This window comes from Plasmodium cynomolgi, chromosome 12, assembly GCF_000321355.1.
Source record: "Plasmodium cynomolgi strain B DNA, chromosome 12, whole genome shotgun sequence".
Classification (NCBI taxonomy): domain Eukaryota; phylum Apicomplexa; class Aconoidasida; order Haemosporida; family Plasmodiidae; genus Plasmodium; species Plasmodium cynomolgi.
This window is the reverse complement of record NC_020405.1, coordinates 2,859,143-2,882,552: the sequence shown is the minus strand read 5'-3', so window position 1 is coordinate 2,882,552 and position 23,410 is coordinate 2,859,143. Positions and strand designations below refer to the sequence as shown.

Sequence of the window (23,410 nt, the reverse complement as noted above, 5' to 3'; positions counted from 1 at the left end):
AGCTGCACACACGCCATGCGTGATTCCGGCGCCCTCACCCCTGTGCCCCGTCTTCAACCCCAACTGCAGACGAACGAACTAAAGGAAGACGAAGATTTGATAAAGTACGAACTGCCCAACCGGCTGACCAGCATCATCTACAAAAAAAGAAAAAACAAAAATAAAAAAACGTACATCTTAAATAACGAAAAATACGTGATATTACCTTCGCACAAAATTTCAAATGAGTACAAAAAATACACGAACCCGATTGATTACAACTACGAGGAGATGCACGTTTACATGGAAGTCAACACTGGCAGTGTGAATGAAAAGAAAAACCAGCAGGGGATAAGTCACCTCTGCGAGCATGTCTCCTACATGGGTTCCAAGTAGGCCATTGTTTGTAGTTGCTTAGATATATGCTGCACGTATCGCCTCTCAAAAGAAGCAAACGTTTTCCCACACTATTTCATGCAAACCATTTTGATCATATGCACTTTCGCACATTACTCTCTTTACCACCCCTCGCAGAAATCGGAAAAACATCATAGATAAAAATATCAGGACAAACGCATACACCGATTTTCACCACATCGTCTTTTACATAAGTGTCAGCCTGAACAAAGAACTGTATAAGGAAAACTCCTTAAGCCACTTCCAATACGACCATGTCGTACAAACTGTTAGAGTAGACCAAATTGAAGACTATGATATTTACACAGTGGACGAATTTAACTACAAGCATGCCATTCTGTCTAAGTGTATTGACACCATGGTGGAAGTACTAAAAGGAGAAACTCAATTCAACAGGGAACGAATTGTTAAGGAGAAAAAGGCCATTTTTTCCGAGTACAGCATTATCAACACGGTGGAATATAAAATGAACTCAGATATTATTAAAACGCTCCACAAGGAAAACAGGTGCGCAACTGATTGCTTACATGGCTGCGTTTCTCAGCGCGTTTCTCAGCGCGTCTCGCAGCGCGTTTCTCAGCGCGTCTCGCAGCGCGTCCCTAATCGCTCCCCTCACCGCGTCTCTAATCGCTCCCCTAATCGCTCCCCCATCGCCCCCCTCACCGCAGACTGAGCCACCGACTGCCCATCGGTAAACTGGAGCTGCTGAAGAGGTACGAGCCAAAGGACATCAAAAAATACTTCGACCTTTTCTTCAGAACGGAAAATGTCAACCTGTACATCTACGGAGATGTGAACGTAGACATAGCTCGCAAGTTGGTAAGCGAAAAATTTCAGAACGTCAAGAAGGAGGAACTAACACCGGAGGACTTGAAATACCTGGCCATTTTGAATGACAACACTTTGCGATCGAGAAATAAAAACCTACCCGCAATTGTCCATATGTATGGGGGTGATTGCTCAGGAAAGGGAAACCCGGAAAGTGGCTCTTCAAATGGATCAGCAGATGAGAAGGATGAAGTGTGTGGAGGGGAACCCATCATAGGAGGCACACACACAGGAAAAGAAGAAATACGCACAGGTAGAGATAGCACCCCTGGAGATAAGAAGGACGCTCCCGAAAACGCGGAAAATTCCGACAACGCCGAAAACGCGGAAAACTCCGACAGCGGTTCCACCACTCCCCTCCCCGACGAATACCCAGATGACAACATCGTCGACGCGCGGAAACTGAACGAATTGCGAAACACGTTTCAAAACGAAGCCCTGAGCGAGCTGAAGTTTAGGGCCTACCTCAGTGAAAAATACCAACCAAAATTGGAAGAAGAAAAAATTCTGAACAAGTCAGACAAAAAAAGAAACCTCAATCTGACCACAGATTTTGAAATTATCAAATATTCTCTAAATAATGTCAACATAAATATACTGATGAAGGAAGAAATAAAAAGCATTCGCACGATGGAAGATTACAAAATTTATGTCATGAAAGACGTTATGTTTTATTGCCTGTCCTTCCGATTTAACGTGTACAAGCGGGATTTATTTAACAGCATAGATATTAATGAGTACACCAACATTAACGAAGGAGCCACCATCAGAACGGTGGAAATAAAGACGACGACAAAATCGTTCGGAGAAGCTGTGACAGCTTTTTATAACTTCATTAAAAGTTTGCTATCCCATGGGTTTAGCAATGACGAGTTACAAAATTATCGAGCCAACGAGATTGAGTACGACGATGCAAGTGGAGGCAGTGGCGAAGGTGATTCCAGCTCAGCCAACGGGGGAGGCACAAAACAGATGAAGCTGGTACACCCAGAAAAAAAAGAAGAGGAGGAACAAATCATGGAAACGCGAATGAACGAAATGTACACAGATGAAATACAAAAAATTATCGACTACAATTCTTGCAAACATGTTTACCTGAATGAGAAAAGGGAAAAAAAACTCAAACAGGAAATTTTTGATAATTTAAAAATAGAAGAGGTTAATTCCTTTGCCAAAAATTATTTCCAGTATTTGTTTAACGTATTCAAGGGACATACCAATTTTAAACCCAACTGTGTTATTATCCATGTCCCCCACATGGACTTCAACTCTTTCGACAAGGATGAGGTGAAGAAACTGTTCCTAGACAACATCAATTCGGTATCCGACGTTCCCAACTTTTCCTTAAGTTTTCAGAACACCTTACTATCACAGAGATATGTGTATGAAAATATCACAACAAAACTGCACATGGCTAGGTACGTGGATCCCAGGGGGGGGGACACACCCAGGAGAGACATATTCGCTGGCATCCTTCACAAGATCAACCAGATCAGAAGGGACCCGCAGCCCCTCCTGTGCGTCCCCCCTAGTGTGGACACGCCGACCACTGTTGACACGTCGAGCAGTGTTGACACGTCGAGCAGTGTTGACACGCCGACCACTGTTGACACGTCGAGCAATATTGGCACACCGACCACTGTTGACACCGCGCCCAATTTCCCCCTCTTCCTCACGTGCTACGGCATGGATGCGGAGAACAAACTCGGGGAAGTCGAACACGGGCTGGACGCCCCACAGGACACACACCTAAGGCACCCCGTGGGAGGAAAAAAGGATGCCAAACTGGACAAACTGCCCAGCGAATTGAAGATCGGAGAAGCCGCTTGCAGGGTCAACCTGAAAAAATACGTAGCGGCGGAGAAAGGACAAAGAGAAGTCGAAAACTACCAACTGGCAAATGGGATCAAAGTGAATTTATACAAAACACAAATAGACAAAAAAAACGTTTACCTGAGATTAATCATACCGCATAATGACATATTGAAAAAAAAAAAGAAAAACGTGTTTCCCTTATTATTCTCAGTTATATGCCTCTTCGAGGGGGGAGAAATAGAAAGCATCAGTCGTGAAAACGTCGAAATTCATTGCAGCAATAGGAGCATAAATATATGCATCGACATTAATGACGAATATTTTTTTATCGATATTTATACGTATAATAAACACGAAAATATCAACTCGGCCTTTTCCATACTTAACAATATTTTACTGCAAACGCGGATTGAGGAGTCTGCTCTCAAGAGGGTCGTGGACAAACTCCGGAAGGACTTCTACGAGTATAAGAATAATCTCCAGGTAAGTATTTCCCCGCGGGGGTATCGACGGCGCTACGTTGGTGTGGCGTCGTGGGTGTCACATTTAGGTCATATTTACGCCACGCTTACGCCGCATTTACGTCATATTTACTCCACATTTATGCCACATTTACGCCACGCTTACTCCACATTTATGCCACACTTACGCCACGCTTACTCCACATTTATGCCACACTTACGCCACGCTTACTCTGCTTCTGCCCCTCCCCCCTTGCAGTCCTTCCTGCTGGGCCAAACCATCTCGTACCTGTCCGACGGCGCGATGGGCTACCAAAACTTCGACCTGCGAGAAGCCGAAGAAATATCCCTGGAAACGGTGCAGAAGGTGCTAAAGCACCTGTTTAGCGACCCCTCCCTCTTTGAGCTTACCGTTGTAGGAGATATATCCGATTTTATGCACTACTACGTGCTGCATTACATTGGAACGATTCCAACTAGAAGAGAGGTGCCCACAAATAGGAACGCAACAGCAGTGGAAGGAGTAACCTCCCAACGAATGAATCTCCATGGTAATGAAAACAACCCACCGCAAAACGACACACCCATCGGAAGGGACCCCCTACAAGACGAGTACTCCCTCCTGTGCCCACTTCAAAACTTCGAACAGAAAATAAAGGAAGCTACCTACGTGTATTTAAATGAAAAAGAAGATCACGCTGTTTTCCTCCTCATCGGAAAGAGTGCCAACCACTTTGGCTTCCTCTCCAATGGGATACACATATCACTATACTTACTACAATTTCTAAAAAAAGTTTTATATCACGAAATGGAAGATGATCATGTCGAAAAAAATGCCACAGGTAAAGAATTCACACAACTAATAAATCACATCAACATGGAAAAATACAAGAAGGAAGACATGACAGAATTAATTACAAGAAAAAAAAAATTATATACCAACCCGTTATTCTTCAATGCAGTATCTTACATCATACAGTACATACTGAACAGTAAATTATTTCACTATTTACGAGAAAAAAAAGAATTAACTTATGATTCTTCTTTTGAATTTATAAACTATGAAAAATATTTTGCAGGCTTTTTTACCTTGCTTGTTCAGACAAATCCGAAAGATTTAAAAATTATAAAAAATGAAGTTCTTTCTAGCTTTGAAAATTTTACAAAAAATTTTTACAACTATTCTGATTACTTAATAGAAAATGCCAAGTTATCTTACTTAAATAAGAAAACCAAAGATTTGAAATTTTTTGTCGATAAAATATCCGGGATGCAATTGACCCACTTTCCACTAAAGTATAAAAATAAATTCCTACTCAGGGATAATCTTATACTCAGTAAAATCGAAAAGATAGACGTTCTCCTGGCCCTGTATGTCCTTTTTAATCAAACCTCAAGTTATCACATATCCTATGGAATTGCATCTCCGAAAGATATTTGGTCGGAAGTTTACAGAAACATAAACGAGTTGTAGTAAATGGTGGCCTCCATTTTGGTTGAACTTGCTCATGTGGGTAGCAACCTGGATGCGCCTACTACACCATAGTGGTGATTTTTTTTTTACCCACGCGCATATTTCCCCATCTTTTTTCTCTACAGATGTCTGGTCAGAATTCCTTTCTATACGTATGTTTCACCACAGGTCCGTTCACCCTTATCTGTCGTGCGTCTATGCGCGTTGATGCACTCCGATACGCGTTAACACACTTCTGTGAAGTGTGCACCGGGGGTATTTCCCCTTTTTCATTTTCTTCATTTGTCAGTTGGGAGTGACCCCCTTCCCTTCCCTATACTTCACTGTCATAATCTTATCATAATCTGATCATAATCATAATCACCCGCATCTGTGTAACTGCGTGCGGACTGCTGTGCCCTTCTGCATATTAATGACACATGCTGTGGGACCTCCTCCTTTTTGTTTGATCTCCTTCGGCTCGCAGCACCGTCTCAGTGCCCCACTGAGTTCATCCAATTTGTTTTTTGTTCTTTGGTGCGTCCGCTCGCCGCACTTCAGTGTGCCGCACTCCAGTTTGCTTCTCCATCTCCAACGTGCTGCGCTCCACCGAGTGTGTCCCTCTTTTTTTTTTCTTTTTTTCGTACACTCACGCGCCGACGCCCTGCATCGAGTAGCAGAGAGACAGAATCTCCTTAAAATTCGCGGTGCTGAATAAGACGTTATAATCAACATTCTCGTTTACACAATTGTTTGTCGACGACTCGTCTATGTGAACTATTTCCTGGACGATCCGCTGGTAACTTTTTTCGACCCCTTCGCGGGAGTTCCACCTCACGGGGGCGTAGTACCTGGGCGACTCCAAATTTTTGATTATCCATTGGAAGAGCTGCAAAGGGGAGAGGGGAAAGGGAAATTGCAGAGGGAGAAGTGCAAAAAAAAAGTGCAAAAAGAAAGTGCAAAGAAGGGGGCAACACGGGGGCAGCGAGGGGGCAGTGAGGGGAAGCCTGCTGCCCCTCGCCCCTTTACACGAATTGCCCTATACCGAATACCAAACCCACTTTGGCCAAACAAAACAGTACAGAGAAGCAATCAAGTGGAAGAGCCACCAACAGACAGGCCTCCCACCCCACAGTAGCCAACTCACAGTTCGAACCAAACTCCGCAGCGCTAACCTTTTGAGACACGTCGAGAAAAAAAATCTTCTCATTTGTAGCCCTACCCCGAAGCATCTTATTATCCTTCATGTTATTTATGAATGTCTTCAAATTTCTGTCATACATTCCTAAGTTATAAATTTGGAAAACGTATATCGAAATTTCTCGCACCGTTTGACCAAACATAACTGTCACTTTTTGGTGAAGAGAAGAGTCCTTCCACATGGGAGTCTTCACCTGATCATGCAAATTCTCCTCGTGGACGTAAAAAATGTAATGATACAACACAGAGTTAAGAAATAGATCCAAGCATAGGCACAGGGTGTGTATACTGAACTTATTTTCATTCATTAGTGTATTTTTATTTTTTCCGTCAATTTCGTCATGGATAAGATAAAACATAAATCGTATTCCATCGTTTAGATCCTTGTGTGGTATTTTCACCAAATCGTTGATTAACATTTCTAAATATACGTATATGTGTTCTTTTATTTTTTTCAGAGTGGAGAGTTCCTTCTTTTCATCTGAAGTTAGGCACACATCCGCCATGACATCATGTCCGTTTATGCTCCTCATGTGGTGCTCATCCTTCTTTGTGTTCATGTCTTCCAAGATTGTATCCTCCTCTTCCATCACGGTGACCAAATGATGGGGGTGTTATTTCCCCCGCTTGTTGGGAATGCCTCCCTTTCCATACCCATTCCAAATTGACCGTAGCCATCCTCCTTATCCCCTTTTGCCACCTCATCAGGGTCCCTTTTGCTGATCAGATTGGTACCCTTTACCTGCTCATTTGTTGAATGAACCGATGTCGTATGTTCATCTCTCACCTCTGAATTTTTCTCATAATTAATATCCCCCTTTGAGGAGGCCTCTCCATTTGAGGAAGACGACACCCCCTTTTCCCCATTCCAAACATGTGAACAACACAACTCGATATATTTATCAACCCAAGGAGCGAGTACAAACCTACGGAGACATAACAACGTGGCGACGTTGTCCAAAACATGGGTAACTTTCATCTTCGTATGGTAATCAATATTTTTGTTAAGCAGAGTATAAATTTCGTGTTTAATTATGTGCTTTACTAAGTCTTCCAAGCTGTCATAATAGGACGCAACATTGAAAAAGGAGTACGTCAGCAGGAGAGTGTTCAAGCTGCATCTTGCCTTGAGAATATGAATCACATTTATATATTTGTAATTAACGAGATGCTTCCACAACTCTCTGCAAATGTGCGATTGTTTGAGTGGGATCCTTCCCGGTCCACATAAATTCACTTCCTTTGTGTCTGTAAAAATTTCCATTAACAAATTACAGTTGGTTGGTTTCTCTTCAGTCACATCGTACAAGGAGGCATACTCCTTCTTTAGCGTGAGAACGCTCTGCACGTCTTTCTCTTTGTCTTTCCCATTGTGTTTATCTTTCCCATTGTGTTTATCTTCACCATTGTCTTCATCTTTGTTGCTGAATTCGCTTTTTTTCATGCGTTCTATTCGATTGGAGAACCCCTCATGCGTCGCTTCTTGAGGCGGCTGTTCAACCTCTGCACCCTGCGCAGCGGAGTACTTAACACTCGGCTGATGTGCGCTTTCCTCCGCATTGACCCCCCCCTCGAAGGCTGTCTCGTCATACAGACCCAAGTACCCCTTCTTGTCATTAAAGACGTTGTTAAAATTGTACATTTCTTCCAACTTGTTACGACTTCCTTTCAAAACACAACGCTTCCTATCTAGCTCCCCCTTCGTCATCCCTTCCTCCAAATCCTTAGGGCTAACAAAGTTAAGCTTAAAAAAGCTATCTTCATAAATGCACAAATTTGACTGTACGTAAATTTTCTGAAACAGCCAATGTGGTGCGTTTTTCATAAAATCTGAATCCTTCCCTTTTGGAGCCATTAAAAAGTGGACAGCCAATTCATGTTTTTTCTGATATAAAATAAAGTCAGATAAATTTAATGACAATTTGGTATGATAAAAAAAGGCCTCTGTCCATTCGATGGTCAGTAGTTGAGATAGAACAGCCCTTTTTAAGGCCATAATATATTGCATCTTTTTTTTAAAACTTTTAGCTCATCAATGATGTATCTATACAACGTATCGATTCGTTTTTGCAAAGAATTGTAATTAGAATAAATCTCTGCCAACAGTTTATGTTTTTTTTTCAACAGATGGAGTATCCTAATTTTCCTATTTTCCAAATTCACATCACTCAGTGATTTTTTCCGATTGGACAGAATGAATGCTTCTTTTATATTCACAATGGGGTGATTTCGATAGTTGCCCTTGGAGTGACTCCCTATCAGGAGACAGTTGGGGCACAGACTACAGTAGCATTTCATGCAAACACTTTCTACCACTTCATTCGGATGGTATGCACACTTTCCAAATTGGTATGGAGACTCTGATATTGGCATCCTCCTATGATTCTTCAAAATTTTATTTTTTTCATGATGCTTTATGTCACATATGTTGCACAAATGGACCTTATCATTATGGCAGTAATAAATAGCCTTAGCGGTGTAGCAGTATTCACATATCGGCACGCTAATGTCGACCCGTAGGCATTTGAACTCGAACTCGATTAGCAGCAGAGGAAGTACCTGTTCGGCTGATTTTACTTTGTATATGTAGCTATAGTTAGTTCCCCCCCTCCCCATCTTTGCCGATGTCCCCATGCTTGTCGATGTCCCCATGCTTGTCGATGTCCCGATGTTTCCCGATGTCCCCTTCATTTGCCCATCTCCCCTCAGTTCGTTCTCTCCTTCCCCCCCCTGCTTCCGCTCAGATGAACCCAACTCCTCATAGAACAAATCTCTATCCACAGCAACTGAGTCGTAATTACTTGGCATTTCTCCCTTTTCCATGTAACTCAAATTATTTTTATTTAATAGCAGCGTCTTGTTTGGTATTATCTTAAATAGGTACACTCGAAAAACCCCATTTGTGTTTTTTTCAAACCCTAGTGGGTAATCTGTGTTCCCAATCACGAACTGTAGATGTTTTAACTCCTCATAATTTTTTGTAAAGTATTCACCCACATGCTCACTTTTATCATTTATTTTGTTCGTATCCATTATACTAAGTAGAATGTTGCTTCTCAAACAAGCTGCGATTTCGTCAAATTTTTTTTCACTCTCGGGATTCACTAATCGATATACATTCAATACGTTCACGTTGCTACTAAAGAAGCTTAACTTGAGGAGGTACTCATATTTCATTACCATGTTGTAATCAGTAATTCTGCTTATTTCCATCATCTCCGCAAATGCGTTGTTACTGTTTGTCTTTTCATTTAGACTTTTATTTTTTCCTACCACTCGTTTGTATACACTGAGGAAGTCATCCCCTTCCTCCTCCTGACTCCCCTCCCCTTGTCCCCTTTCGTGTTTCGTAATCTCCATGGGTTCGTCGCTATCACGGTGTGGGCGCAGCACGGAGGGGGTGATAGGGGGGGTGAAGTATGTCTCCCCTAAACGTTCGATTTTGTTTGTCTTTCACCAAGTTGCCCTTCTTTGTTTTTCCTTTTTCAACTTTCCCATCCCATTTCGCCAAAGCGGTTCGCAAAATCGGACGGACCAACCTCCCTTTGGTGGGTGAGCAAACGGGACGCACGTGCACATGCAAGTGTGGGGTGCTCACGGGTAAGAAAAATTAAAAAAAATTAAAAAAAACTACCCAAAAGGCAACCCCAAAGAAGCCCCAAAGCAACCCCAAAGCACCCCCAAAGAAATCAAACAGGGGGAAAAGAACCAAACTGTTGACTAAACGCCAAGCCAATTGCGCTAAGCGTCCAAGGAAGTATCTTATTTTATTCCTTCCCTGCTGCGTATCCCTTAAGCGGAATTTTTCACACACAAAATTTAAAAACAAGCGTGCAAGAGTTTTGTTTTAGGTTAGGGCGATTAAAAAATTCACCTTCTCCCATGGCGAAATTGTAACAACGAGGTTACGCGAAGACATCTGCGCGTTTTTTTTTTTTTTTTTTTTTTTTTCCGCTCTCCGTCGTATTTCTCACCTTTGCATATATGAGTCATACTAACGCAAAGGTTGCGGTCATTTATGCGACCATCTCATTTACGCTTTTTCATATCAACAATTATGCTATTTTTTCATTTCCTACCTTTGTGAAATTTCAAAGGGGGAAAAAAAAAAAGAGCACACACAAGTTCACCTTTTTTTTTTTTTTTTCTTTCACATTTATTTCACACACTTGTGACGGTAATTTTACGCACACACCCCAGCATTATATCCCTTTTGTTAAAATGGTTCTTCTCAATTTTGCGTATCTTTCGATATGTACCAAAAAAAAAGTGGAAAACAAAATGGGCGACAGTTATTTTCCCCATTTTTTATTTCACCATGCGAATGTTCAGGTTGGTCAAGCGGAATACATTTTATATCCCTTCGCTACTTCAGCGAAATGTCCTTTTCAGAAAATGTTCACTCACCCAGGGTGAACAAACAGGAGGAGACCAAATAATTCCTGCGTAAAAGGTTTACACACAGTTCTGTCCCCAAGTTTGTGTGCGAGCCTCTCTTCACAACAGCCACGCAGTAAATCAAAATTAGCTGCTTCTAACGGGATACACTGCCGCTGTGTACCAAAGTGAGGTTGTTAGTTCTGTTCAACCGCGCCAACTCTGCTTTCATTTTTTCGCATGCGTATTTTACGCCCCCACAAGTAGGGGTTATCACATTTTCAGCGTTTCATGGGGGCACGTGGGGAGATCTACTAGAATGACCATCGTATAAAAAATGGAAAAATTAACACGAAAAAAAAAATAACCTTAAAAAAAAAGTAAATAAAGGAACCTAAAAAAAAATGACGCGAAAAAATTAACAAACGAGAAACAACATAAACCGGCGCGCATCATATTATTTTTTAAATTGCGAACTTCAAATCTGTCACGTCTAATTCTTTACACAGCCGCTTTTCAACCTAGCCGATTCGATTTGTTCGCTCGGTGGTAAGCACCGACGTCCTTCCATAGTTCGAAAAATAGCACATGGGCAGAGTAACCCCTCCCACGTAATTCATTTTTTTTCCTTTTTCTTCCATATTATTGTAGCATACCGTGTGGGTTTATGCTCCCTTCTGTTAGCCTATGCCTTTTTAAAAACCCCGTTCGCGTGTTGTGGACATTTAAGCATGGCTAAAAATTATGGTATTATTTTTTTTTTTACCCCTTTTCAAGCCTGCTAATTTTTTGCTTCAAAATGGAACTTCTTTTCATACCATTAGGAATAAGCAATCGTTTCCTTTTAAATTTCCATTTCGCCATTTATGTTGTGTCCCCACGAGAGGACAACCCTTTTGTCCCCCAAGTAATTTTTTCACTTCTTCTATTTTTTTTATTGCTCAATTCGTTGCAATGTGGCGCACACGCGAGGGAGATGGGGGAAAAAAAAAAAAAAAAAGATAAATAACGTCCCTATAAACAAAGGAGCATAATTTAACACTTGCGTTGATTACTTGCAAAGCAAAACTGGAGAAATTTTTTTTAATAGGCACACCACAACGTAGCGTTTTCAAAATGTATATGCATACATTGGTAACCATAACATATGATAGGAAAGCTCTACATATAATGATTTGCAAAAAAAAAAAAACACACTTCAGTAGGTTTTTCTTCCCCCAATCTGTAACACGCAAAAGCTGGGAAAACATTTCGGGGAACCCTGAACAAATCGAATACACGTATCGCATGCCTGTCAACCCTACACGGATGCAAACTTCACGGCATAATCGCCAAACGATTTTTCTCCCCACCCCGTGAATGCAAATCATACCTTGGAAGCTGATATGTGTTCTAAAAAAAGGTTAAATTTTATAACTAGCTACATCTCTGTGTGTACTTCACCCATTTATTTTTGTGACAATACGCTCAGTTGGTGGTATCGAGGGGGAGTAGGAATGTCCACTGACCATATGTCCCACGCGCGACTGCACCTCCTGTCGCACTTTCATAAAACCGATACTTCAATATATGAATGTTATTCAAATCAGCTTCGTTCAGTTTAATGCTCCACCGTGGCTGCCTCGGCAATTCAGCACGCCGTTGTAGCCACATCGCCTCCTTCATTATGTCAACCCCAGTCATCGTTAAAAACGGGAAAGTAGCACAAATTTTTTTTTTTCCTTTTTATCCGCATGGTATTAAAACAATAGGGACACTTATTCGGCCCCATGTCGTTACTCCAAATATGAGAATCCTTTTTTTTTGCGTCAACACGTGGCTACTTTATTCGCCTTCACAACGCGATCGCACATTTATGAGAAGCAGCGCAGGATCTACAACAGTTCGAGGAATTCCTCCAATCGAGAAGAAGAGATATACACAGTGCTCTACCCAATTGGATAATTATCTTAAAGGTATGGAAAAATAAAGAAAAATAATCTCCCTATTCAACGTTATGTAAAGCACACACGACATGCGCCTAACCGTACAGCTTCCTCCACATGATGTGCAAAAAAAAAAAAAAAAAAAAAAAAAAAATCGCGCGGGCCTTTTCTTCCACATGACGAAAGAACATATAATTCACGCAGCCCCAATGTGCACTCGCGTACTTCCCCTACCATGTCGTGCAATGTACATACATGAGTGAGACTGCCCCTTTGTCGCACTAAATGGAACACACACGTGTAGGTGTGTACTTATAAAACCACGTACGTAGGTAGCGAACAGGAGGGACCCCCAAGGTGAACCACAATAAGAGCAAATCCTAGCAGACCAAACGAACGGTCAGGGAGAATTCATGAAAAAGCACTCGGACGGGGAAAAGACCAAAACACACAATAATGATGAACACCCAGGAAGAGACGACTGAGGAGGAAGGTAAAACTTGGAGTAGCTCGAATGATGAGAAATCTGCGAAAAGTGCGAAGAAAAGAAAGCTGCAAGAAATAGGACCGAGTGAAATCATCGGGGGAGAAGAAGTCCCACTGTGTGTGGAAGAAGGAGAAGGGAATAACGAATCAAATTATAAGTTGAAAAAAAATAAAAAAAGAAAAATTTTAAGTCTTTTTAACAATATCTTCAGTTGGGTTGTTAGCAAAAATGTGAAGATCCCATCGAAAGAAATTGATACCAAAGAAGAAGTACAATTTTTTAATTTTAACAATATTTTGTCGAAACATTTCGGTTCAAAGGTCCTTTTCGTAACAGACGAGTCGATCAGCAAATCGGAGAACATAATGATTGAGGACAAGGTTGGATGGGTGACTAGAAGAAGGAGAGATGTAGGACACGAGTGGCTAATACTGAAATTGAAGTACCCAAGTGTTATATACGGAATAGAAATAAATTTCGAAAATATGGAGGAAGATATATGCCCCCATTTGTCAATCGAGGTGGTCGAAAATTCTTGTATAGACGAAATTGTTAAAGAGGAAGAATATATAATAAACGAAACGGAAGAGAAAGAAGGAACAGAACAGAGGGAACAGAAAATTACAAAAAGGAAAAGTTACAATTTTTTAGAATCCTACAAAATTGATAAATCCATATCAGACATTTTGGAAAATCAAAATACTCCCTGGGTTGAATTACTCCAAGCAGACTGTGTAGATTTCCTCAAATGTTTTCATAAAAAAATTTACTATTTTAAAGTTAACGATCTCTCCTTAATCAAGCCATGGACACATATACGGATTAATTTATATCCAGATGGAGGTATAAATAAAATAAAATTTTATGGAGAATTTGTCACCCTATTTAAGAAGCATACCATTTTATCGAAACAGAAAATTTTCCTAAATAAACCAGAAAATGGATGTACTTTAATATACTACCACTGTGATGATATACACAAAGGTCATCCAAAAAATATTATCGATTCGTATAAAACTGATGGATTTTCAACAAAGAGGTTGTTCAATAGACCACCAATTATTCTACGCACACTTACATACAACTCAATAAAAAATGTTTCCATTTTTAAGTTCGGTGTTCGAGGTGTCATTGAAAATTTTACCTTCGATATAGGGAATTACAAATACGATCATCCAGAATATATACAAATTTATTTATTAGACTGTGTGGATATGCTTACTTTGGATTTACTCGAACAGAAACGTATTTTTGAAGAAGACGAAAAAATGGAAAAGAAAAAAATAGGCTGGTTGCAATTGCCTCCATGTAAATTGGCCAACGATCAGAAGAAAACTTTTTACAATTTCAATTTGCTCGAGTATAACTTTACCATCATGGAGAGGACAGCTACTCACTTTAAGATTTCCCTTCATCCCGATGGGGGCATATCCCAAGTCAACGTAATCGGTACCGTTTTGTCCACTCCCCCATGACACCACCGTGACGCCTAAGGAAAAGTTGGGTAATAAAATACACCCCAGTTGGGCATACCCTATGCACGCTCCTACGTGCACGTTTTATTATTATATATTAGAGGCTTGTGACAAATGGGGGGCCTCCTTTCCGAAACGGGGAAGAGCTAACCTGCCTTTACAAATGAAGTAAGGAAAGCCACACCGTGTGTGCAAAACGCGTGGATATTGAAACGGTATAGTGAAAGCGCCACATAAGCGTTATTCAAGGATCCACTCACCAAAAAAATATATGTCATAATTTGAGAAAAAGAGGGAGATAGGGAAAAAAAAAAAGACATTTGTTTTTATATCTCTCTGTCCCTTAGTACCTCTTTATGTCTCTCTGTATCTCCCTATATCTTTCTGTATCTTTCTGTATCTCTCTATATCTCTCTGTATATCTCTTTTTTTTTTAATTTTTTTTTCCGCACACTGATAAATCCATGCGTGTGCGCTTTCAGCCATTCGTCTAATCAGCCCACCCTTTTTTATAACTCTGAAAAAAAATAATTTTTGGTACTTTTTTTAAGAAAACTGATTAAAATTTATATAAAGTATGACATTTGTAAGCTGTCCCCCCACCTTTGCGAATTTAACTATCCGCCCTTTTGGCACAGATTATATGGGAAGTGCCTTTTGGAGAGCGCTGTGCGTGAATGTAGATATGTGCGCGCCGGTACAATGCGCATGTGCTGCTCGTATGCTACTGCCGTGTCTTCATGGCGATTCTCCAAAAATGCCGCAACGCACTGCGTGTGAGAGCACATCGCGTCAGTCCCTTCAAATCGGCACACTCGTCCTTCTTAACTCCCCCAAAAGAAATCCTCCCCGTAATGCGAAGCGGCGTAATTGTAAACTCATTTACGTTTAATGGTGACTCAAGTACGAGTTGCAAAAATGTGTGCATAAAAAAAAAAAAAAAAAACTTCCATTTTGTGCGATAAGGCAGGATATTGCCTAATTCTTTTCTTTTTTCTTTTTTTTTTTTCTTTTTTTTTTTTTTTTTTTTTTCTCCTTTTTTGTCTTTTTTCGCTCTACATATTTTTACTATGCTTCCTTTTTCTTCTCTTCACCTTTCTGAACGAAAAAAATTTCAAAAAGAAGCAATTTAACCCATATCACACGAATTGACCAGCAGATACATAATAGGGGAATCATTTTCACACCCTCGGGGGACTTACACATGTGTGCATGCGTAGGCCACCGATCAGTGAGTGCCGACACAAGTTAACACAAACACACTTGCTGGAATTTATTTTCCACGCATTTTTACCTCTACCTTTGGCAACTCATAGCAGATTGGGATAAAAAGGAAAACAAATTAAATAAAAAGCGAGATAAAGATTGGGGTTCAAAAAGTAAGGCGAAAACAAAATAGAAGCAGCTATAGACGTAGCCTCCGGCGCATCCGACAAAGTGAAAAATGAAAAGCCAAAACAACGACAAGCTGTGCAACCTCAAGGATTTGGTACCCTTCTACAAGGTACAAAAAAATAAAAACTTATTCATCTGTGAGAACAAAACCACACACGAAGGTAGTAACTACCATCCAATTGCGTCTACTTCAAAAAAACACCCCATGGATATACCCCCCCACAGAAAGATAATGAAAAACTGAACGAAAATACAGAGGATATTGTATATTCGGTAAAAAAGAAATTTAACTTTATTAAAGAAAAAAAGGAGACTACATTTAATAAGTATGAAAATACCAAGGTGAGGCTATAAATGGAGGGCAGAAAAGTCCACCAAGGGAAATCAGTTGGGAGGAACCAACGAACCGACGGAGAGGCGATCGAAGTGACAACGCACACGGTCGAAGGAACCACACACACGGTCGAAGTAACCACGCACACGGTCGATCTTCCACCCCATCGCTCATTCCACCTTGGTGCAGAAAAATTTGGATCTCCTCAATCGAGAATTAAAACTCAACAAGATTTCTCTCGTGCAACAAAAAATTGTAATAAAAGGAGACTCGCAGCTTCACACCCCCCCTAGCTGCATATTCGCTTCGCATAGAAAGGGGGAAATGAGGAAATGACCCCCTACATGTGCTCACGCTGTTACGTGGATAGGCATTGAGTAGATAGGCATTGAGTAGATAGGCATTGCGTGGGTAGGCATTTGCATTATGGGAGATACCTCACGGGGCACCGCACAGTTACTCACTTAATTGTTCACACACCCCACTCACGAAAAACAAAAAGGAACATGAAGAGCTGAAGACGAAAAATGAAGAAATATTAAACAAATTTGAAAACCTCAAGCATTCCAAGTACACCTACCAAATTATGTTGCAACGGCTCAAGGTAGGTAACTCCTCGGCAGAGAAATGACAAACAAAGGCGCAAGCAAAGCTGTCGAATGGGCTGGCAAACGAGATGACAAACGAGATGGCGAAAAGGCGTTTCGCCGGGGAAACGCCCAAACCATCCACAACGCACAACGCACAACGCTAATATCTCCTTTCATGTCATGTTCTTGCACCCAAAAAACAGAAGGAAAAGAAAATGCTATACTTCTACTTAAACTCCTTGGAGAGAACAGTCACGAGCCTTAAAAATAACGAACGACAACTGCATAACGAGATTCAGTAATGCAATTAAGGAAGCAGCAAAAAAAAAAAAAAAAAAAAGGACATATTCCTCATGGGAGCCACCATGATGACACTGTCATAGGCATGTAGACATTGTTTACCGTCTCCACTGATTTTTTTATTCCCTCCGATTCCCTATGATAACAGAAAAATAACATCGGAAAATAAAAATTTAAAAAAATCCATCGATGAGAAAAAAATGGTGAGACGCACATTTTGTCTTTTTTTTCTGCACTTCACAAAATGGGAGTTGTAAAACAAGCACAGGAATGGCGACATGGGATTCACCAAATGAACCGAGGAACCGACGCAGATAAACAAATGTGAGTAGATGCACGACAGCCCTTCCCTCATGTGTTCCCCAACCGCCCCCCTGCAGGAACTCATGAAGGCGAAAAATAAAAATGAAGAAATCCTCAAATATATGAATGTCAACAAGGAGCACAGCAATATACTCAGGATAAGGAGGTACAGCCATAAGCAAATGCGTGTGTATGCGCATGTACATCTGTCTCTCGTCGTCGTCTCTGCTTCTTCGTCCCCGCTTCTTCGTCCCCGCTTCTTCGTCCCCGCTTCTTCGTCCCCGCGTCTTCATCCCCGCTTCTTCATCCCCGCGTGCCCAACGTGCCCAACTTGCCCAACTTGCCCAACTTGCCCCCTAACCACTCACAGGGAAATGATCAGCGAATACAAAAACAACAAACTGCACAACGCAGACATAGCGTTGATGGTCGAGGAAAAAAAAAAATTCAAGAAGCTCCTCATATACTACTTGCTACACAACAACTACTTAAAACTTAGTGCATCCAACATCTTCGAAAATGCAAGCAACATATATGCCACCATATCGAAGCTGAGGGAGGCAACCGTAAGGGGAGGAGGCGAAAAAAAAAGGGGGGAAGAGGAAAAACCTAAACCCTGAGAGAGACACGCATATGTGTGGAGAGATACGCATATGTGTGGAGAGATACGTATATGTAGAGGGGAACGCCCAACCATCACCCACCCCTGTGAGGAAGAACCCTGCCGATGAACCGCAAAATAGTCAATCGGACGCAAAATGGGATTTATGCACCCACATCTAAATGGCCTCCCTGTGGAGGGGACACGCACACATACGAATAGAACTGCGCGTAAAAGTCAAATTACCCCAACTGTCCCAATCAAAGCTACGCATGTAATTTTTTTTTTTTCCTTTTCCACCCCCTCCCCCATTGTGCGACAACAGGGAGTTACAGATATTTATGACATAAATCAAAAGTTTCAAGACATTGAAAATAAAAAGAATTTGCTGCAAAAGGAAGAGGAGTCATCTCAGAAGAAGCTTGAAGTAAAGCAAAGCTGAATGCACTTAGGCGCTACGGGGTCATTCCTCCAACCCCTCCTCCCCCGTTATACTCTCTACACCCCTTTTATCAGAATGGGTGCGATTCTCTCCCAATTTTTCCTTCATTTTGCCTCTATCTTCCCTTCATTTTGCCTCTATCCTCCCTTCATGTAATTCCCCTACTTTTGCATAAACCGTAGGACGCCATTAAGGAATACATACTTCTCAACAACGACATCATAAATACTTTTTCGGAGGACAAAAATATACTGAAGAACAAAATTTTAAATGTAAAGCTGGACAGTAGGCAGGCGAATGGCAGCACCTACTGGTTTTCGCTGCGCTCCGATGTTGTACATATGGGTGCCTTTTTCACATGCGTACACGCGTGTGTTGGCAGTGTGCTGGTAGTGCTCTGACAGTGTGCTGACAGTGTGCTCGATCGTGCTTACGCCCCCGTGCTGCTCCCCTTCTGCTTCACACCAGGAAAAGGAAAAAATATCAGACGATATGTATGACATGTACAAGCTCGTCTTTGCAAGGTATGCATTTCTACAGCTATGAGATGATAAACGAAGCTACCCCCTCGCTGGTGTGCCAGTACTCATATCGCATCTTTTGAAGCTTTCCTCCCTGCCTCTCCCCCTTCCTGTGTGAAACATGCTGAAAACATTTTTGCGTAAACCTCGTAGCGAAAAGGAACTAGAAGACATTAACATCAAGCTGGACAAAATAAAAAAATTCTTAGAGAAACAAAACAACTACTTTCACTCGATTAATATGGAAGTAAAACAATTTTTTTTTTTTTTGCTGCAGTCAGGGATAACGTCAGCACACACATTAGACATGCCAACAGTACTAGGCAAAAAGCCACCTGCGCACAACACAGGAGGCATTTGTTATGTGCGCTACTTCTCCACCCCTTTGATGACTCCTTGCAGGATAAAGTTGAATTTCACTCGAATGAAGACATGTTGCAATATATCAAAAATTTAAAGATAGTCATAGAGATCCTCATGCGCATAACTCAGAAAAACGTAAAAAAAAAAGGAAAAAAAAAAAAAGAAAAAAAAGAAAAAGAAAAAAAGATTTAAACAAAAAGGCATACCAACACCTGGATAAGCGAAAAACCAACGGAACAAACGCATTAAGAGGAAGAACCTTACGACAACCCCTAACCACTTCTTCGCTGGAAGAAGGAAATATAAACCCACACAGCACACCTTTGTCATGCCGAACCTGACCCACGTGCATTTTCCCCTTACCCCCAATCACAGAGAGAAAACGGAAACATCAGCAGATCCTACAAAGTAACTTAACTGCTTAACAACACTTAAGTAAAAAAATTAAAAATTTTTAATTGGGAAAATAGGGCCGCTTGTCATCTCCCCGTTTGTTCTGTAGTCTTTGGAGTTTCTGGAAATTATCAACCTATACAAGAACGTCGACTTCCATAAGAACATGTGCAGGTAGGGAAAAAAAAAAAAGAAATAAATATACAAGCAAAATAAAATAAACGTATAAAATAAATGAAAAGAATGAAGAGTTGGGATGGAAAAAAAGTGCTACAATAAACCGCGCTGCTCGTTAAGGAATAAATGCCGCTTCACTTTTCACAATGCCCAGATAACTTCATAAATGACAAAAACAAAAAGTGTAACCTCGCGAACGCATAGAGAATCATTATGCGTACTTCAGCGTTGTTATCCCCATCCGATGGTCATTTTTTTTTTGTCTCTTTTTCGTACTTCCTTGCGCAGAGTTGACGACACCCTGGACCTTGAAAATTCTATAAAACTCGGTACTCTCCATCTTGAGTGGCTGTAAACTTTTCACCCCACTGAGTCCAGTCTGATCTTCTTTGTGCACTCGGTCCTCATGGAGCTAGAAATGCACACATGCATTGGTACTCTCCCTTTTTTTTTTTTGCCATTCTCCAATGTGCCTCTATACTTCTAACAGAATCGAAAATTCTGGCGAAAGGGAAACACATGTGATTTGCACAGGGTCGAAATGAAGAATAGGCAAAAGAACTGAAGATACTTCGCCTTCACCCATCCACATATCGTGTGCTTCCAGTTTGTCGAAATGTTGCACGGTGCTCTTTCCAGCTGTGTCTTCTATATATGTCTATGCCTAAATCGGTGTTTTTTTTTTTTTTTTTTTCTTTCTGCAACTGCGTGAGGTGCGCATTGCTCACATTGTACATTCTGCTTCCAGTGCTATGCTTCCTCGCCGTATGCCGCACCGCCAGGAATATTCCTACTTCTACTTCCTCGCCGTATGCCGCACCCCAGGAATATCCCCACTTCTACTGCCACTCCTATATTCTAAACTCTACATGGTTGTAGCACGTGCTGTATCTATACACCGCGTGCAGGCAGGTATTTCTGGGTCTCTTCAACTCGACTCTTTCTACACGCTTTCCCGAAGCGGTTATCCCCGTGACGGTAAAAGAGACATACACTGGGAAGGTGAAGTCGGGGTAGGCGCAGGCATCTATATCGTACCACTTAGACACACGGTTGGGGAAAATACGCAGTGGGCTCCGAAAACTACTAGAATTATCGCTTCTTCTCATGGTCTTGCAATTTCTAGCACTCTCCCCATGGTAGCAACAATTCGAAATGCCATTCCCTTGGGATGTATCTGGAAGGCCATTAATATACTCATCATTATTGTACCTTATGAACTTCTCATAATAATATCTATGGCTACGAAATAGTCCATCTGAATTGGGTTGTATGAACAAGGTCAACTCAGCCGATAGATCAATATCTGAATTTTCCACTCTGTCAATACACCAAATCACAGAATTGTAATTTTCTGTATATCCTATATTACCTACTGTACAAATTATATTAACATACCTTATGAAATTATATACTGGAATTTTTACAGAGATATTTTCATACCCATTTATCTTCATATCGCTATCACTGCATCTTTTTATTTCATTCAAAATGAGTTGCAGTTTGATATTATATTTGTAATCGTTTGGTATATAACTAACAACTCCTTTAACCTTTATGGGTAATAAATATCGTTCATTATTCTCTATACTGGGTAGCGTATCTCTAATTACGATTGTCCTGTTATTCTCGGTACTCGTCTGCGTATTTCCATTTTGCTGCTGCATGTTAGGGATAGTTTGGAGAGCTGGTGCAAACTTCACACCCTGGTTATTACTACTTCTGTGTAGCGGCTCTTCCGGAACTGGTCTACTGTTTTCTTCCAAATAGGTCTTGAATCGATATTCTGCTGGGGAAATTTCCTTCTTTTCATTTTGCATTTCGTCATCCCTTTTACGATTCTCCTGGGTAACTTGGTCTTCCCTTTTTTGATTCTCCTGCGACAATTGGTCTTCCCTTTTACGATTCTCCTGAGCCACTTCATCTCCCCTTTTATGATTCTCCTGACTCACTTCATCTCCCCTTTTATGATTCTCCTGACTCACTTCATCTCTTTTCTCTTGCACCTCCACCTGTTTGTTTTCTTCTTGCGGGTTCTTATCCATTATAGCTAGAACACTCTGCGTACAGCTGTCATTTGTTAAATTCAGCACATTCGTTAGCTCCGGAGCAGTGGATACGGAACTGCCTGCGCTTATTGTGTGCACTCTTCTTCTCTTAGTTTTTAAGGGGAAATAATAAAGGTACTGCATAACGATATATCGCTCATTCAAGGGTACAAAATAGAAGGAGTTTTTTTCTGCATCTGGATTAAGAAATGATCTTTTAACTATCAAATTATAATTGGCAGTGTAATGTAGGTGGGTCAAATGAAGTTTTATGTTTCTGTTAAAGCTCATTTTAATTAATGGAGATCCATTAATGAAGCAATGTACAAAAACGTTTCCTTGAATAGCAAAGTGAATTATCTTGTTCTTCTTAGTCAAAACGCAATTTACACTCTCCATGATTTCTACACATATTTTATTATGCAAATGACAGATGTTATTTGCTCTCCAAAAGACATTTTCGTTATCCCTACTGTTGATTGCTGTCCCGTTGCTGTAACTGTAATTAATATTCACATCATTTGACATATTTTCTCCTGAGATATTTTTCCTTAATGCTAGTAAGTTACATAGATTGTTCGCCACAGGAGTATATTTCAATGTCTCATTAAGGAGTCCAGAATCACTCTCCACCAAATTTTTCAAAATTTCATCCACAAATACATTCGGCTTTCCTCCTTGTGCTAATATTTCATTAATGAGAAAAACAACAACAGAATAATTATTCGTTATGGTATCTTCTCCCAACTTGTCTATTTTAAAATATTTTTTAAAAAGTTCCACAATTTCTCGAATTACTTCTATTGTCATCACTGGATTATTTTCATCTTTTTTTAAAATTACAAAATACAGAGAATCCTTCTTAATGACAAAGATGAACTTCCCTTCGAATGCTTTTCTGATTATGCTTTCATCATCACTATTGCTGATTACGGTACAATTCGAGCTATCGATTAAACTGCTTCCCAATATTATCCCTTTAATCTCTTCCTGAGTCGCTTCACCATTTACGTCATTTGCGAAAATTTGTTCTACCAGCTTCTTGCCGTTTTCGGTATATATGTAGAAGGCGTCCATTTTCGTTTCTTCCAATTTGGGGATTCCGTTTGGAGTGCAGTTGGGTGATATAGCTGGCGTATTGGTCAGCAGCCTCTACTTCGCACAGCTTCTCTGTTGCTGCTTAACTTGGGCCGCTTCTTCGCAAAGCTTCTCTGTTGCTGCTTAACTTGGGCCGCTTCTTCGCAACGCGTCTCTGTTGCTTCCTAACTTGAGCCGCTTCTTCACAACGTCTTCTTAGCTTCTTCCTCTGCTGAGCGTCTATATACCTTCGTGCGAACTCGTATCTACCTCTTCTTTTCTCTCCTATTCGTGAGGAATTCTTCTACCTCGGCTGTGCAGGGGAACACCGTGTGCGCGGTACAGTGCAAGGTATCTCACTGCTCCCAAATGACGATATGCCTAAATTCCGCGTCCACGTGTTCGCCGCGTATATCTTGGCTTCACGTGGCAAAAATGAATATACATAA

The 23,410-nt window shown here is 40.9% G+C and overlaps 5 protein-coding genes across 5 annotated transcripts; 3 read left to right on the top strand and 2 right to left on the bottom strand.

The window, feature by feature from the left end:
• Positions 1–15: 15 nt before the first annotated feature.
• Positions 16–4,974, top strand: PCYB_127480 (metalloendopeptidase; the record flags this gene model as incomplete). The annotated part of the gene is made up of 4 exons (XM_004224082.1): positions 16–371; positions 514–903; positions 1,065–3,522; positions 3,760–4,974. The coding sequence occupies 4 exons, from the start codon at positions 16–18 to the stop codon at positions 4,972–4,974; spliced, it is 4,419 nt and encodes a 1,472-aa protein (XP_004224130.1).
• A 1,783-nt stretch (positions 4,975–6,757) lies between these two features.
• Positions 6,758–9,523, bottom strand: PCYB_127470 (hypothetical protein; the record flags this gene model as incomplete). Its single annotated transcript, XM_004224081.1, has 1 exon — positions 6,758–9,523. A coding segment is annotated over exon 1 (1,404 nt), but the record flags the coding sequence as incomplete, so codon positions are not given.
• A 3,388-nt stretch (positions 9,524–12,911) lies between these two features.
• PCYB_127460 (allantoate amidinohydrolase) lies at positions 12,912–14,417 on the top strand (the record flags this gene model as incomplete). Its single annotated transcript, XM_004224080.1, has 1 exon — positions 12,912–14,417. One exon carries the CDS (start codon positions 12,912–12,914, stop codon positions 14,415–14,417), a length of 1,506 nt encoding a protein of 501 aa, XP_004224128.1.
• An 856-nt stretch (positions 14,418–15,273) lies between these two features.
• On the top strand, positions 15,274–20,191 carry PCYB_127450 (hypothetical protein; the record flags this gene model as incomplete). The annotated part of the gene is made up of 16 exons (XM_004224079.1): positions 15,274–15,311; positions 15,540–15,576; positions 15,782–15,921; positions 16,038–16,154; positions 16,336–16,401; positions 16,649–16,750; positions 16,940–17,034; positions 17,185–17,239; positions 17,417–17,505; positions 17,710–17,905; positions 18,266–18,367; positions 18,565–18,717; positions 18,851–18,906; positions 19,057–19,150; positions 19,769–19,833; positions 20,125–20,191. Exons 3-16 carry the CDS (start codon positions 15,862–15,864, stop codon positions 20,189–20,191), a joined length of 1,317 nt encoding a protein of 438 aa, XP_004224127.1. The 5' UTR covers positions 15,274–15,311; positions 15,540–15,576; positions 15,782–15,861.
• Positions 20,192–20,687: 496 nt separating this feature from the next.
• Positions 20,688–22,961, bottom strand: PCYB_127440 (clathrin coat assembly protein AP50; the record flags this gene model as incomplete). The annotated part of the gene is made up of 2 exons (XM_004224078.1): positions 20,688–21,992; positions 22,107–22,961. 2 exons carry the CDS (start codon positions 22,959–22,961, stop codon positions 20,688–20,690), a joined length of 2,160 nt encoding a protein of 719 aa, XP_004224126.1.
• Between the last annotated feature and the right edge of the window lie 449 nt (positions 22,962–23,410).